Source organism: Mus caroli, chromosome 5 (genome assembly GCF_900094665.2).
Source record: "Mus caroli chromosome 5, CAROLI_EIJ_v1.1, whole genome shotgun sequence".
Taxonomy (NCBI): Eukaryota; Metazoa; Chordata; class Mammalia; order Rodentia; family Muridae; genus Mus; species Mus caroli.
The window spans coordinates 32496421-32513086 of record NC_034574.1 but is presented as its reverse complement, the minus strand read 5'-3'; the positions used below and the strand labels follow the sequence as shown (position 1 = coordinate 32513086).

Here is a 16666-nt window from a genome sequence, read left to right as displayed (position 1 = left end):
TTGCTTTTTCTTTCTTATTCATCTCAGGAGTCTCCTGGATGCCTGAGCAGGACAAGTTTGATTATTTCCTAGTTTTGTGTTTGGTTATTTGCCTCATTGGTTTTGTTTTGTTTTGTTTTCCTATGAATTTCACTTGTGACCATCTTCTTTCTCTCTGTGTAGAATGCTTTCAGATATTTTTCACAGCCTGAGCTCAGTGTTCATGGATATTTAAGCTGTGATTGTTATGTAAGTTATTTCTTCATCAACTTTGAAAGATATTTTTGCTGGATTGTTGGTTGGTAGCTGTTTACTCTCAGAACTTGGATGAAGTTAATCTGTGTTTTTCTGGGTTTTAGCATTCTGCTGAGAGGTCTGAGATCATTTTGATGAGATGGCTGTTGTTATTGGTATTTTTCTCTTATGGCTATTAATACTGTGTCTTTATTCTGTAATGATATGGAAAGAGTTTTTCTGGTAATGAATGTTAGAGATTTAAAATACTTCCTGAATTGTGGTCCATGTCCTTCTTTGGTTTGTGATTTTTCTCTTTTGTAATATCATTGAGTAGGTTTTCTCTGACTTAAGTTTGGAACTCATCTCCTTCTACCCTGAAATTCCTCAATCTTTTGTTCATGTTTCAAAGTTCTTGAATGTTGTGGCTGTATTTATTATTTTTTCTTGGTTGCTGGTTGACTATAATAGTTCCTAAATTGTTTTCCTTTTCTTTTTTTTTTTTTGTGATTCTGATATTCTTTCTTACCTTTAACTAGTCTGCTAGTCTGTAATGATTTCCACTATTTTGTTTTGTTGGGTTATTGATTTTTTTTCATTTACAACATTTCTTACTTTTTCTGTTTGTTCATTTGTTTCAGAATCTTAACTTTCTTGCTTAATTTCTTATCCACAATGCTAGTTTGGTTATCCAAAATTCTGGACTGACTTTCTTGCTTTATTAATTTGCTAGTTTGCACACTCTTTGAACTTACTCATGAGTTTAAAAGTACACTTTCAAACTCTTTGGCATTTTAATCATTTTGTTACTTTTGGTTTGAGCTATTGAGAAGTGATAACCTTTAAGATCAGTCATATTGTTTTTGATTTTCATATATAAGTCAGGTATTTCTGTTTTGAAATTGATAAATTAAAATTGGGTGGCTCTGGAGGAGAGAGCCCACCTCCTACCCTTACTTCTTTTATTTTTATTACTTTTATTATTATTATTTTTTACAGTCCAGTCATTACCCCATCTCAATCTGCCCTCCCACGGTTCTTCATTCCATTCCTCCTCCCCTTTGTCTCCAAGGGGATGTCCCCATCTTTCAACCTCCACCAGGCCTCCTGACTCCCTGGGGTCTCAAGGTTAGGCGCATCTTCTCCCACTGAGGCCACACCAGGCAGTCCTCTGCTGTATATGTGTCAGGGGCCTCATATCAGCTGGTATATACTGCCTGGTTGGTGGCCCAGTGTCTGAGAGATCTCCAGGGTCTCGGTTAGTTGAGACTGCTGGTCTACCTCCCACCTTACTTCTGTTGAGTGGTTTATTGTTCCACAGCATTCATGAGACAGAATTGACACTTCTTCTCCCTCCCATGGAACTCCACAGGTTTACAGAAGTGGCTGCTAAATTAGTCAGCAGAGGAAAGGCTCTCTCTGAAACCATACATCTGGCAACTTGTTTTAGATTTGTTGCGATGCAGAATCGTTCTGTCTCCAATCTACCATCTTCCAGTCTCCTGTTTGGTTCCCAGTCCTCTTCTGAGAATGCAAATGAGAAGCAACAGAAACAAGAGGCTCTGATTGGTGACATTATCCACCCACTGCTGTCTGCCTTCAGACGTGGTCTCAGGGCTTCGGGAGTCTGCTTGAATTCCCACAGGCCACTGAAGGCCTTTATGTACTGAACAATTGCTTACTTATACTTTGTGCCTCAAATTTACTGCACACGGAAGAATTTCAGACCTTTAACGTCATGTTATCGATTTCACTGCCTGGAAAGATAATATTTTGGAGGTTAAACAGCATGCCTTATGTAATCCACGGAGATTCAGATGCCATTTATTGTCTTTGGACATTCCACTTCCTTAATATCATGTAGATTCTCTCCTGGGGTGCAGGGTGAACTTTGAATGACTCAGTTCAGGTGAGGGAGAGCAGTACATTCAGGCTCCCCCCTGTCTTGTATCTGCCTTGAACAGATACAGAGTGTGTGACAGCAGAAAGGGGTCTAATTTCTAACAGAAGAGCATCTGGAGGTGTAAAGAGAAAACCAGAGCTCTTTAGCCCGCTACCTGGCCCACTGTCTTATTTCTAGTATCTTTTACCACATCATTTCTCCCGGGAAGGCAGTGTCAGTGGTGATTGACAGATGGGGAGGTGGAGAGATGGGGTTTGACTTTTAAGTCTGAAGAAATCACTGAAACCTGCTCGTGCTTCATTTCCTGTAACTGCACAGGGTGGGGTGGAAATCGCAGTCATGGTAGGTTAAATAGCAATTGTCAAATTATGTTTTCTTGATCTCTAGAATAGAACCTTATTTGGAAATACACTAACAACCCCATTCCTAGGGCAACATTTCAAGACACCTACTTACTTGGTATCTGAAAAATCATATATTATATATATATAATATATATAAATTATATATATATATATATATATATATATAAAATACACACATACATACATACATACATACATGCAAACCTGCCTGTAATAGTTTACTATGTGAAGCCAATGCAACATGAAATTAGCAGCAATGATAAAACAGAACAATTCTAGGAACACTCTGTAGTAGAAGTGATGTGAACGAGGACTTTCTCTTCTAAAGTGCATTAGTGTGTTGTATTTGCCTTGTTCTTGTGATGATATGAGATTGTGCAGCCATGGATGATGTTATGTGAGGAGATTGGCATAGTTGTGATGCATGCTGGTCCATAGGGGTCAGATGAACACAACCAGTGTTCTATGGCACAAGTCAGAAGAGGCCTTCCGATTCTCCCTCTACATACTCCCTCCACTACCTTTCCCTCTCTCCCACTCTCACCATATCTAACCCTTCCTGTTCCTTAATTTACATTCCCCCTTCCACACCACCTGCAATCTACCTCCCTTTCCTTGAACCCCTATTCATGACCCCTTACAAGTTTCCCGTATTCTATGGGTACTCCAATTTAAACATGTACATTTAAGTATTTCAAGCTAGTCCCCACATATGAGAGCATGTGACACTTGTCTCTTGGAGTCTGCTTTCCTTCATCAGAATGATTATTTTCAGCTCCGTCCATTTACTTCTAAGTTTTATAATTTTATTTTTCTTCATGACTAAATTACACACACACACACACACACACACACACTTTTTTTTTCATTATTGATTTGCTAGTTGGGTTGTTTTTACTATCTGGGTTGTTTATTGCTCCTGGCTTTTGTGGAAAAAAAGCATCAATGAACACGGCTATGCAAGTATCTCTATAGTAAGGTATAGAGTCTTTGGGTACATTTCCAGGAGTGGTATAGCTGGATCATGTGGTAAATCCATTGCTAGCTTTTTTGGAAACCTGCACAATCATCCCCATAGTGGATGTACTGGCTTTTATTCCCATCAATAACAAATGTGTTCCTGTTTTCCACATCCACACCAACATCTGGCTTTTGTTTTTGCTTGCAGTTGTTTGTTTGTTTTAATTTTAGCTATTTTGACTCATTAAGACAAAATATCATAGATCTAATTAGCATTTCCCTGATGGTTAACGATACTGAAAAACTTAAAAACTATTTCTCAGCTATTTGTGTTTCATTTTTGAGAACACTTTTGGTTCCATGCTCTAATTTTTAATTGCATTGTTTATTTTCTTGCTGTTTAATTTTTTGAGCTCTTTTTACATTCTAGATACTAACCCTCTGCCAGATGTATAGCTGGTAAAGTCTTTCCCCCATTCTATTGTAGGCTTCTACTTCTCCTGAAAGTTGGTTGGTGTTCTTTGTAAATAGCAGCTGTTTAGTTTCACGAGGACCAATTATCAATTATTGTTCTCAATGCCTGCATGGCCAGGTCCCTTTCAAAAAGTTTTTTTTTTTCCTGAACTTATCAGCTAAACTGTTTTCATACTTAATCCTCTATTGGGTTCAGTGTATTAAATCTTATGTAGAGGTCTTTGATCCATTTGAAATTAAGTTTTGTGCAAGGTGGCACCATTACCATGCTATTTTTATCACCTTAGTTCTATGATGTAATTTGAAACCAGAGACAGAGGTACCTCCAGCAATGATTTTATTGCTTGGGATTGTTTTGATTACCCTAGGTATTTTGTGTTTCCGTATGAGTTTTGATATTGTGTTTTGCAGTTTCTGAGATGAATTGCATTGTAATTTTGATAGGGATTGAATTGCATCTATAAATTGCTTTTGGTAGAATGACCATTTTTATGTCACTAATTCTGGCATGAGTATGAGAGGTCTTTTCATCTTCTGATGTCTTTTTTTAGTATCTTAAATACAAGCCTTTCACACCTTTGGTTAGATTTTTTTCCAAGATTTTTTTGAGACTATTTTGAATTGCATTGTTTCCCCTATTACTTTTCCAGTATATTTCTTAATTTATATTAAAAAATTACTGATTTTATGTATTAATTTTGTATCCTGTTACTTTGCTGAACCTATTAATCAATTATAGTTTTCTAGTGGAATCTTTAAGGTATTATATAGATAGTTACATCATCTACAAATACAGATATGTTGATTTCTTCCTTTATATTTGTATCCTCTTTATATCTTCCTCAACTTGTCTTACGGCTCTAGCTAGGACTTCAAGCACTACCTTGATCAAAAGTAGAGGGAGTCTTGTTTCTAATTGTAGTGAAAATCTTTCAGTTTTTCCCAGCCTAACATGATGTTGGCTGTGAGCTTATTTTAAACTTCCCTCATTGCATTGACACACATCCCCTATATCCCTAATTTCTCCAGAATTTTTATCATGAAGGGGTATTGAGTTTTGTCAAGACCTTTCTGCATCCAGTGAAATGATAATATGGTTTATGTCCTTGAGACCATTTATATAGTGGATTACAACCACTGATTTACATATGCTGAACCATCCTTGAATCTCTGGGATGATGTCAGCTTCATTATGCTGAGCAATCTTTTAGATGTTTCTTAAATGTGGTTTGCAAGTATTTCATTGAGAATTTTTTTGTTCCGAGACAGGGTTTCTCTGTGTAGCCCTGGCTGTCCTGGAACTCACTTTGTAGACCAGGCTGGCCTCCAACTCAGAAATCTGCCTGCCTCTGCCTCACAAGTGCTGGGATTAAAGTATTTATCAGGGAGCTTGAGTTATAATTCACTTTCTTTGTTGGGTCTTTATTTAGTTTTGCATCAGAGCAATACTGGCTTTGTAGAAGGGATTTGGAAGTGTTTTCAGGCTTGAGGGCTTGGTAGAAGGATTTTAATAACCAGAGGCAGTGGGCATCTTCAGGGAAATGCTCATGAACTCTCAGCACCTGTGACTGCATACAGAAGAGCAACACAAGATCAAGCTAATCAACCCTCCCCCCCCCCCCGCAGCATGGATGTGGGAGGGGTCCACAAAGCCCCACCCATCTCTGGGAAGCCAGTCATGGTGCTATTGGGAAAAGAAGAGTCAGTTTTCTTCAAGAATGTGGTTCCTGGATGTTATCATGCTCCAGCAAACTGTTCTACACCCATATACAGGAAATATAGTCAGTGAGTTTAAAAAAGAGCACAGGAAACTGAGACAGAATAGTGGTGGCTAAGATAAAAAAAGATAGAGAGAAGGAAAAGAGATGGATTTGAGGAAATACATTATATGCATGCAGGAAATTCTCAAATAATATAAAAAGAAAAAGGCCTTGTGAGTGCTATTTGTAGTGTAGCACATACAGTGTGGATACTTTGGGCAGGGTGGAGTGGGAAAGTGTAGGATGGTAGTATACTGAAATGATGGGCAGTTCCAAATTTATGAGTGATTTATCTATGAAGGTTTAATAGTTTCAGTCCACTGTTGACTGCGGGTAACTGAAACCAAGTATAGCTGTTGGTTTTCTTCTTGAGGTGGCTAAATGCCCCTCAGGAAGCACCTTATCAAGGCATGGCTCACTCTGGCTTAGAGTTTAAAATAATAACGTGTACTGTGGAAGACAAGATCTAGAGGCAAATGGCTCCATGCTGACAGGTGTAGATGGGACACCACATTTTAGAGAAACAGGAAGCAGAGAGGGAACGTGAAATGTAACTGGGTTATAAAGCCTCAAGGTCCTGTCCTAATAAATCGTTTCCCCCCCAGCAAAGCTCTAGCACCTAAAGGTTCTACAATCATCCAAAACAGCGCCACCTACTGGGGACCAAGTGTTCAAGCACATAAGCCTATGGGGGACATTCCACATTCAAAACACTCTATCCTTGGTCCCCACATTGTCACGGTTATCTCATACTGCAAAATATAGTCATTCAACCTTCAAAAAGTCCCCATAGTTCTTATCTGTCCCACACTATTCAAAAGTCCAAAGTCTCTTCTGGAACTCAGTACAATCTGACGTAAACCTCTATAAAATAAAGACAAAAATCAAGCCCTATACTTATACAAGGATCAGAACAAACATTCCTATTCCAAAAAGAGAAGAACTGGAGGGCAGCAAGGAAACATTGAACCAAAGCAGGATGAAAAGCATTCATGGCAAACACCAAGTCCTGCAGATCTGCATAAAGTACCTGAGGCTGGTGTTGGCATCATGTGGGCTCCAGCAGGCTTGGAATTCCCAGTCTTTTCAGTTCTGCTGCCTATGGCACAAAGAACATGGTCTCTCTTAGGTTTGCTCCACTCTGTCCCTCCAGGTTTCCTCAAGTATCCCAGGGATGAGGTCACTGGTGCAGCATACATACACAAATATCAATGGTGTAATCCTAGGGCAGGGTCAAAACATGCATGCTCAGATGTGTACCACGGATATGTTTTCTGGGGGGTGAGTGTTTTTTTTTTATACTGTCGATACACAATGTGCCTTGAGGTTGCAGCTTCTGGAATCTGAGGGGACCCACAGGATGTGTGCATGTATCCCAGAGTCATGGTCATTGGTATGCATGCTTGAAAACTGCAGTCACTAGTGCCTTTATTGGGCTGTGAGGTTCTAGAGGGCTGGGCTGCTCCTTCCATCTTCTGAATCTATGGCTGCATTTTCAGTGTTGAGTCAACAGCCATTATTCATTGTCCACATTTAAGTGCTAAATCTGGTCTGATGCCTCCTTTGTAGATTCAGAGAGGCTTAGCCAATATGCTTCACTAACAAGTGGTTGGAATGAATGAAACTCAGGCATGGAATGGAGTGTCAGTGAAGGGATGACACTCCTTTTCTTCCTCCTCCACCTCCTCCTCCTCCTCCTTCTTCTCTTCACTCTTCCCTTGTCCTGAGTGCCATTCCCTCTGGCTGTCTTGCAGGTATGCATCGTGCAGAAGCGAGACACAAAGAAGATGTATGCCATGAAGTACATGAACAAGCAAAAGTGTGTGGAGAGGGATGAGGTGCGGAACGTGTTCCGGGAGCTGCAGATCATGCAGGGATTAGAGCACCCCTTCCTGGTGAACCTATGGTGAGTGGGAGGTGACTTGGTCCCCAAGAATGGTGTCCTGGCACTGCCAAAAAGGGAAAGGATCCAAGTGTCTGGGTTCATAAACTCCCAGATATTCTATAGGGTATGTTCACTAATGAACCTTCCAGGATTCATTTTACCCTATTCTCTGATTAAATGAACCAGAATTGGAAACAATTTTGTTTCTGTATATTTGAGAACGTATGTAGTAGGTTTCATGGAATGCTAAATGGTGTCCTGAATCCAGTATTTTATAAAGTCCCACACAACACCTTAATGGCAAGAAGGACTTGGAGCTCATGGTTCACTCTGTATAACATGGCTTCCCTGAATGGAGATGCTCAATTCCATCATTTGACTCTGACACCCAGTCTCCTATAATCCATGTTTCTGGAATTTTCTCTCCATCCCCATCCCTGACCATAATTTCCACTTCAAATTTGCATTCTAGAAATGCCAGCCTGCTGATGGTTCCCTGCTTCTGGGCTTTTTTGTACATGACACCTCCTTTTGCTAAGTTAGTCAGGCACCCCAAGGTTCTCCACTGTCTCCAAGACTTCCCTTGTGCATTCCAAGTGCCCTCATGAATTTCTTCCTATTACTCTGTTATTGCCTCTTTCAGATGGGGTCACTGACTCGTGTTACTAGTGAGCAGACAGAAGGAGCTGACAGCAGGCTATCTGCCTTCATGACCTCCACCTATCTCCTTGACAGGCATTCCTGGCTTTGCCAGATTCCCCACCCACCTTCTCTTTGGCATATTACTTCCTCTGGTTGTTCTATGGGGCCTTCTTGCTCTCCTAGGAGTCTGAGTAGTATGGAGGTGCTTTCTGGGTTCGTGTGCCTTGGATTAACTGTATGCCAGCTCCAGAGTTCATTTCATGGAGGATGAATTACTGCAGCCTTGAGAAGCCTTGCTCTCATCGCTCTTCCTCACTGACAGGCTCTGTGATTGGCACCAGTGGAAGCCTAGCATTGATTAGTTTCCATGACAGCTTTGCCTCTGTGGAATGAATGATCTGTGCTCCCGAGCTGTGATAACCCAAGCCGAGATGTCAAGTGCGATATTTTCACCTGTGTAAAGTGAAGCTGCGGTGCTCTCCTGGGATGAAGACAACCCCAGTGAAGGAGAAAGAGGAAGAAAAATTGCACGATAGAGAGTGGGGGGAGTACAGTGCCTGGAGGAGCCCCAAGTTGGGACAAAATGAAGGAGTGGGATAAGATTGCCTAATGTTCTTCCTCCAAGCCTGACCTCAGTGGATCTAATCTATAAATGCCATCAAAGAGGCAGTTGTGCACCCAGGGGTCCCAATCTAGACCCCCAACTTTGATGAGAAGAATGAGAATGCATGATGGGAGGGGAGAAAGGGCCAGGGAACATGAATATGTGATGCTGAGACTGTCTATGAGACAGGAGGGAAGCCAGCATCCTCACCAGCGCTGACTATGCTGGCTGCCTGACCCTGAATCTATCCTTTAGAACCTCGGGAGGAGTAAGTAACCAGTATATATCACTTGTGTGTCAGCTTAGCTGGTGAAGGCACAGGTTTTGAAAGCAAGCCCTCTTGCCTTTCTGCATCTGTTTTCTCATCGGCAAAGTCAAAGGGATAGGATGCTGATGTCATGGTGTTTACAAACTAAATGAAGTGATAAGAAACAAGCAACCTGCTTGGGATTTGACAGGGATACCCTTTCCATGACTGGTCTCCACGGTCACCAGAGTTCTTCCCTCCAGGCCGGCTCTGGCTGAACATCCCATCTTCATGCCTGGCTCCACATCTTCCTCTCTCTTTCACTATTGTATATGGAGAATTTGAAAGATGTACATCGAGTGTTGGGTACCAGGCTGTTGTTGGCTTGATTAAAGGTCAGTGGGTAGGCAGTTTATTTGCATTTGCATAATACACTTGAAGTTTATTTCCATCAACCTCACTGGCTCTATTTATTTACTAGAGTTAGTGTTCAAATGCATTGGAGAATTGGATAAGGAAGACACTTGCCACAATCTAGACAAAACAGTCATGAGAGTAAGCACCTTACTGTCTAGGAAGGGGACAGGTCCTAAAGTTAATGTTAATACGTGTCATAACAATGGTTCTGGAACCTATGTGTAGACATAAGACAAGCCAAGACACAGATGTCCATATGCCACCCTAAGATTTTTTTTTATTTAAACAAGATTGGTCCCTTGGTCTTGCAAACTTTATAAGCCCCAGTACAGGGGAACACCAGGGCCAAAAAGTTGGAGTGGGTGGGAGTAGGGGAGCAGGAGGAGGGACGGTATAGGGGACTTCAGGACAGCATTTGAAATGTAAATGAAGAAAATATCTAATAAAAATGGAAAAGTTATTTAAAAAATTTTAAAAAAGATGAGAATCATTTAAAGTCAGAGAAGTGCTGGGAAAAGCAGGAAGATTCAGATGCTGAGGAGAGGACTTGAAGCCCCCAAGAACCTGTTTGTTACAAATGATCTGCCCCTTATAGAGGACTGCCAATGTTTTCTCAGAAGTAATCTCAGACAGCTTCCAAACGGGCATATGCACACACACCGTAGTCAGTTACCGCCCATAGGGGGTTTGACCTAATGTTGCTTGTATTCTGATGTTAATTTGGGTCCCCAAATTGTTCACATGAGAGAGTCAGCATGTCCACTAAAGGACCCCCAGTTGGTTCTGGTTGGTAAACAAGATGCCAGCAGCTAATGGCTGGGCAGGGCAAACAGAAACACCCATGGAAGGAGTTACAGAGACAAAGTTTGGAGCTGTGATGAAAGGATGGACCATCTAGAGACTGCCATATCCAGGGATCCATCCCATAATCAGTTTCCAAACGCTGACACCACTGCATACACTAGCAAGATTTTGCTGAAAGGTCCCAGATATAGCTGTCTCTTGTGAGACTATGCCAGGGCCTAGCAAACACAGAAGTGGATGCTCACAGTCAGCTATTGGATGGATCACAGGGCCCCCAATGGAGGAGCTAGAGAAAGTACCCAAGGTGCTAAAGGGATCTGCAGCCCTATAGGTGGAACAACATTATGAACTAACCAGTACCCCAGAGCTCTTGACTCTAGCTGCATATGTATCAAAAGATGGCCTAGTCGGCCATCACTGGAAAGAGAGGCCCATTGGACTTGCAAACTTTATATGCCCCAGTACAGGGGAATGCCAGGGCCAAAAAAATGGGAGTGGGTGGGTAGGGAAATGGGGGGGGGGGGGGGTATGGGGGACTTTTGGGAGAGCATTGGAAATGTATTTGAGGAAAATATGTAATAAAAAAAAAGATGAAGTGGGACTTGGGATTCAGGCTTGGGACTGGAAGAAGGAGGAGGAAGGAGAAGGAGAGCAGCCATGCCGGGGGGTGGGGGGGGGGGAGAGAAGAAGAGGAGAGATGCCATGCCTGAAAAGAGTGGAGGACAGGGAGGCATAGCCAGCATGTGAAGGAACTGGGAGAGTGCGGCCCAGTTGGGCAGCCCTCAGGGTCAATGGCAGCCAAGATCAAATAGAGAATTTAGTAAGTAGTAACTCGGGATTATTGGCAGAAGGTGGATTAACCATGTGGAGGTTAGGAGGTGGAGCAGCTGCTGCACTGTTTAAGGCATATCAAAAATGTAAAAGCTGTGTGTATGTGCTTCACTCAGGGATGTAAACCATTGGGGCAGGTAGCGAACCCACTGCTGGGATATATTTAATTGATTAATTCAACAACTGCCAGCCTGTCTGACAGGGAAATCTTGCCAAAATGCAGATCTGACTTGTGGATGAAGGATTTCTGTGGCTCCTTAAAGTGAACAGGATGAGGTCTACCAAGGCTGGGCTCTGCTACAGTGTTCAGTCTCTCCCCCATGTCTGTCTTGGTGCATTTTACTGCAGCTAACCTGAGTGGCCTCTGAGTGGTAACTGAGACTTCATTGCTCATCTCTCCAGGCTCTCATACCTGTTCCTCTCCTAGAACTCCACTAGTCAGGGTTTCCTGAGAATGCATGCTCTTTATCCTGTAAGCCTCCACTTAGCAGCCAAGTGTTTACTGAACTCCTGGTGGAAGCCGGGCACTGTCCTGTTTCCACGTGTCCAGAGATGATATAGCTCTGCATCCTCCCAAAGATGCTCAGCTGTTATAGGACAGGGCAGCAATATTGAGTTCATCTGCCTTCTCCATTAGCAGTGCTCTACTCTTGGAGGGACCAAGGCATCCTTCTTCATTGTGCCTCCAATGTCTGGAACAAAGGAAATTCAGTTGTTCAGTACTGCTATGTTTGCTAGGTGCTGTAGTAGATAAAAGTACCAGAATTGAGTCCAATCGTCACCCCTATCTTTCTGGAAGAGGAGAACAGTCAGTCTCACACTGGAAGCACTGTGCTATAACTTTGCTCCCTCAGTGACTCTCACTTACTCTCTCTGGTATCTCTCTCATTATTAAAATAGTGAGATTCCAAACACCCATTATGTCCTGGGGACTGGGCATCCCAGTCAAGCCCTGACATATAGAAGAACAATGCTGGTGAGGTTTTTACAACTCTAATTGTGATGTCATTGGCTTCTATATATCTAAGACACTCCCTCCCATCACCATGGTAACCTCTAGCATCAGAGGAAGAGGCTATGCTGCCTTGCCTAAGGTTCTTCCTTGAACTGTCCTGGCATGTGCACTGTCCTTGGTGTCTTTGGCTCTCCAGGTTTTCATTCTTTTTTAAAAAATGGTTTTAGAGCTTTATTATAGAAATGCAGGGAGTAAGACAGAAGAGAGAGAAGAGAGAGAGAGAGAGAGAGAGAGAGAGAGAGAGAGAGAGAGAGAGAGAGAGAGAAGCTAGAGAGAGAAGCTAGAGAGAGAAGCTAGAGAGAAAGAGAGAGTAAGAGAGAGGAGAGAGGAGAAAAGACAGAGAGGAAGGTTTTCATTCTTGTTGCAATGGTCAGGGGCTGCTATTCTGAATGGGGAGGAGGGGCTCTGAGTGTGAGCCACACAGCTCACAAACTGCACCTTGATGCTCAGAGAGCTGTGTAAGAAGCCAGTGGCCACACTGCAAGTCAAGGCTCAGGAGTGGTGCAGCTGGGCCAGAGGGGATTGTCTGCGTGTGTCAAGAAATTACCGAGGGACTCAACAGCCCACCAAGGAGCAACACAAAGAGTCCTGTGCACAAGCCAGGACTCCCAGGATCCCTGGCTCTGTTGAGCTGCCAAGCCATGGCACCTTCATGCAGATTTCCCTGACCACTTTCTGTGTTTCCCATGCGTTCTTCTGTAACTAAATCCCAGAATTATGTATGTCTTTGTTACTTTCCCTCTTGGGGTGGCCAAATAGCAGATAAAAGCAACCAGAGAGGGGATGGGATTAGTTTCGGCTCACAGTTTGAGGAATTACATCATGGGATGGAAGGATGGGAACTGGGGCTCTGTCTGAGGCAGTGGGCACTAGTGACATGCCTTGTTACATCCTAGTAGATCAGGAAGTAAGGAATTCCATGGGATTCAGGGATAGGCTATAGCCCATACAACTTCCCCCCGACCCCCAGTCTCTCACTTGTTCCAGCTTGGGATCAACATCCAAAAACCCCACAACAGAACCATCAACTGAGAACCCAGTGTGCAAGCACATGGGCCTGTGGGGACACGCACACTGAGATCACTTCACAGTGAGACCATACCACCATGCTCTTTCTACCATTGTAGTGACAGTGATTTATCGTCACTTATGGAGTGATGCTCTTTCCCTTTGATCTCAGTGTATCCTCAGCACTGTCTTATGAGCTGGACATTTCCATCTCCAGCTTACAGTTGGAGAGGCCGAAGTCAGGGGTTTGGATTATTCCCACAAGATTAAAGCTCACCCAAGGCAGAACTGAGATGAGAAGCCAGAGTACAATAGTAAATTATTAACCAGTTCTCCTGGGGTAGGGAATAGGGGACAAGCCCTGGTTCCTAGTGTTTTCTATTCTCTGAGGAGTAGAGGTAGCCATTATTTATTTACATCTAATAAGCTGGTGTCAGACAGCTTAAAAGTTTTCTGAAAAAGTTACAGTTGATTTTTGGTGTCAATACAAGCTGGCTTCTGACTCTCCTGCTGGGCTCAAATCTTCCACCATAGCCCAGGATCTCTCAGCTTCTCTCTGCAAGTTGGCTCATAGCTAAGCCTCTAAAATATCAAGATGAGAGACGAATGAGTTTGAACTCAAGAGAAAAGGGATGATGCATAGATGCTGGACAGAGTAGTGGAGGCAGGAAATGGTCCATGGTCTTGATGGGGCAGAGCCTTTCAAAGGCCTGTTTTCTCACCTGTGAACTGGGGAGAACACCCAGCCTCTCCTGTGTTCTACAAGGCACAGGCCAACTGAAATCCAAGGGATGACAGCCTTTTGGAAGTTCTGCAGTGTCATGCCATGTATATTTTACACTTCTTTGAGAAAGCATGAAGCATTGATAACAATCTATATATTTGCTGACAATTTATATGCATGAAATTGCTGGCAGGAGGCAGCCAATGTGTAGATAAAGCTCACGGATGTTTGGCAATCAAGAGATTTTATATTAACCTCATATGCCAAGAAGCACCAAAATTGCACTAGAATGTAATGCATTTTAACGCGAAGCCTTCACGTGCTTGAATCAGTGCAATTAAATGCGGACAGTAGGGTCCTGGATCCCTGTGTTTCAAAGTCATGTGACAGCCTCTCTCCATCCCCACATCCACACAACCTCCTCCTTCAGATCTTTGTTGCTTCCTCTGCCTGAGGTGATTTTCTGAGGAGGCTCAGGGATCCACCTAGGAGAGGATCCCTCTGAAAATTTCACATCTCAACCATCACCTGGATTTCTAATCCAGTAAAGCCTACATCATGGACAGTATCATGTCTCCACAGCTTCTGATTGTTAAGGGCTGAGAGATCCAAGAGCATGGCCCCAGATCTGGTGAGGGATGCTGGGAGTGTGGTAGAGGATACTGTGAAGTGAGACAGGAAGCTACTGGCTCAGATCTCCCTTCCCTCTTTTATATGCCCCTTCCCATGACATCATGGGCAGACCCTCAACTAACTCTCAAAGGCCCCTGCTCCCTACCCCACTAAGACATATCTGGAGGCTGAGTCTTTGACCCACGACTCTGAGGGACCCACTCAACGCAGCAGCATCCAATGGGATATACCAAGACCCAGCCTTCAGATCTCCTTACCCTCCTGCTCTCAGCAGGGTGGTTCCTGCACCATTTTATCCCTGCATTGTTGACTGTGAACAATGTAATGTCAGCCACTGCTCCTTCCAAGGCTTAGCTGCCCCTTCCTGTGAAATGGTGGGACATGCTGCGACATGGCAAATAGGCCCATGGGTGAACACTGCCCAGAACTTTGCAGGGTCTCTTCAGTGTTTCTCCTCTGAGCCTGATTCCTAAGAGCACAGTGGGGTCTCCCTTTCTATCTTTGTGTCTGCAGACTTGGGTTGCTCCCTTGCGCCATATCTCAGCTCTCCTTACAGAGATCTCCAGCCTTCCATTCATGCAAAGTTGAAAGAAAAGCAACACAGTTAATACACTTAGATGAAAACAGCCTTAGAGTGTGGGGGAAATTCCCTGGCATGTCCATTGTCATGCTTTTGTCGGATTCCCAACTCTGAGCAGGGTCTACCTCACTTTTACAGAAGCCTCTCACCCAGCAGCTTGCAGACTTGGTCGGTAGAAGTAGCAGGTGCACGGGGCTACTCCGTGGCACCATCAGTGACTGGGTTTATCCATAGCATTATCACACTGGGCCCTGCCCTGCATGGAACATCTACCAGTGCCTTAGGGGACCTCACAGCTGGACTTACGTTCTTATTTTGAGCCTTATCAGTGATCACCTGTAAATGAGAAGAGTCTTTGTAGATGGTGACATGAGGGTCATTGTCACCAGTAATATGTGAGGACTTTAGGATGTTTGCTGATCCTAAAGCAAGATGTGTACCAGGCATGTCATTCCTTGTTCTCTCTTGAGCTCTGTGGGTGAACACTTTGACTCCTGGTTCCTGTCAGACTATCCTACAGGGTTTCATTAGAAGACCTTAAAGGAGAGCCAACAGTCAGCCTGTTTCTCTGTGGGGCCACTTGGCTTTTGGATTCATGAAGATTGCTTGGCTTAATTCAGTTCCTGGACATCCCTGTCATGTTACCCTGTGTTGTAGAATGGTGAACTCTAAGCAAAATAACCACTGTCTTCATCAGATCATCTGTGCCTGCTTCCAAGAGTCCATCATAATTAGGTCTAGTTATTGATTTCCTTCAGAAGAGGGGCAGGGGGAGGCATTGGATCCTTACCTGAGATTCCAGCTGTTCCTCCCAGCAATTTGTATGTCATTCTGCCCTAATTACATGTGCCTTTCATCTTGAGGGATTTGAAAAATGATAAATTGGGGATGCTAACTGAAGGGCCTCCATCTGTACTGTAATGCTAGGCAAAGACTTTCCAGTGCATCTATATAAGTAACCCAAACAAACTTTCTGGTCCCCCAGGGAGGCCATTGATGGGATCATCTTTTAGGTTTGTTGTCAGGGCTTTATAAGAAGTGGTTTGTGGATGTTTCTATAAGGTGGAGCTGAGGCAAGCTGGAGTCTCATAGGACATTTTACAAGTGCAATGTTTCCTATAGGAAAGCTCTATAAGAGGTGGGGGTTCTTTACATCTCCCCCATAAACATCCTGCTTAGTCCAACACAACCCATGGGATGTCGTAGGCTGGTGTGCCCACTCATTTCCTTAAGGGCACTTCTTATCACCAGAGGAAATGTGAGCTCCTGGAGCCATGTTCCTGCTTTTCTTGTCCCCACATGTTCCAAGGACCTGAAGCAGTGTCTGTCACGTGTGGGCACCTGACTCTACTTGCCATATTGAATCACATTCTTGCATGTGACTCCTGTCTTGGGATATGTGTATTTAGGAAGCCCAGAAGGAACCGGGATCTGCTTTTTCCAGAGGGCTGGGTGTCTCAGGAAAGACAGAATCTTGGCTTTGTCATCCTCATTCTTAGCTCCAGTCGAAGACCACTTTGTACAGAGGTGAAATTTTTCCTTGCAATGCAAGTCCCAGGGCAACTTACGGAAGAACTTTGATGCATCCCCATCTCAAGAAT

At 43.4% G+C, this 16666-nt stretch overlaps 1 protein-coding gene across 4 annotated transcripts in view; it reads left to right on the top strand.

Moving 5' to 3' along the window:
• The window catches only part of Stk32b (serine/threonine kinase 32B), a 241579-nt gene that overhangs the window by 77282 nt on the left and 147631 nt on the right, over nt 1-16666 (top strand). For all 4 annotated transcript variants that reach the window (XM_021163035.1, XM_029476968.1, XM_029476966.1 and 1 more), the window contains one exon: nt 7430-7581. In XM_021163035.1, coding sequence (XP_021018694.1) covers nt 7430-7581 — 152 coding nt within the window. The remainder of the gene's footprint in view (nt 1-7429; nt 7582-16666) is intronic.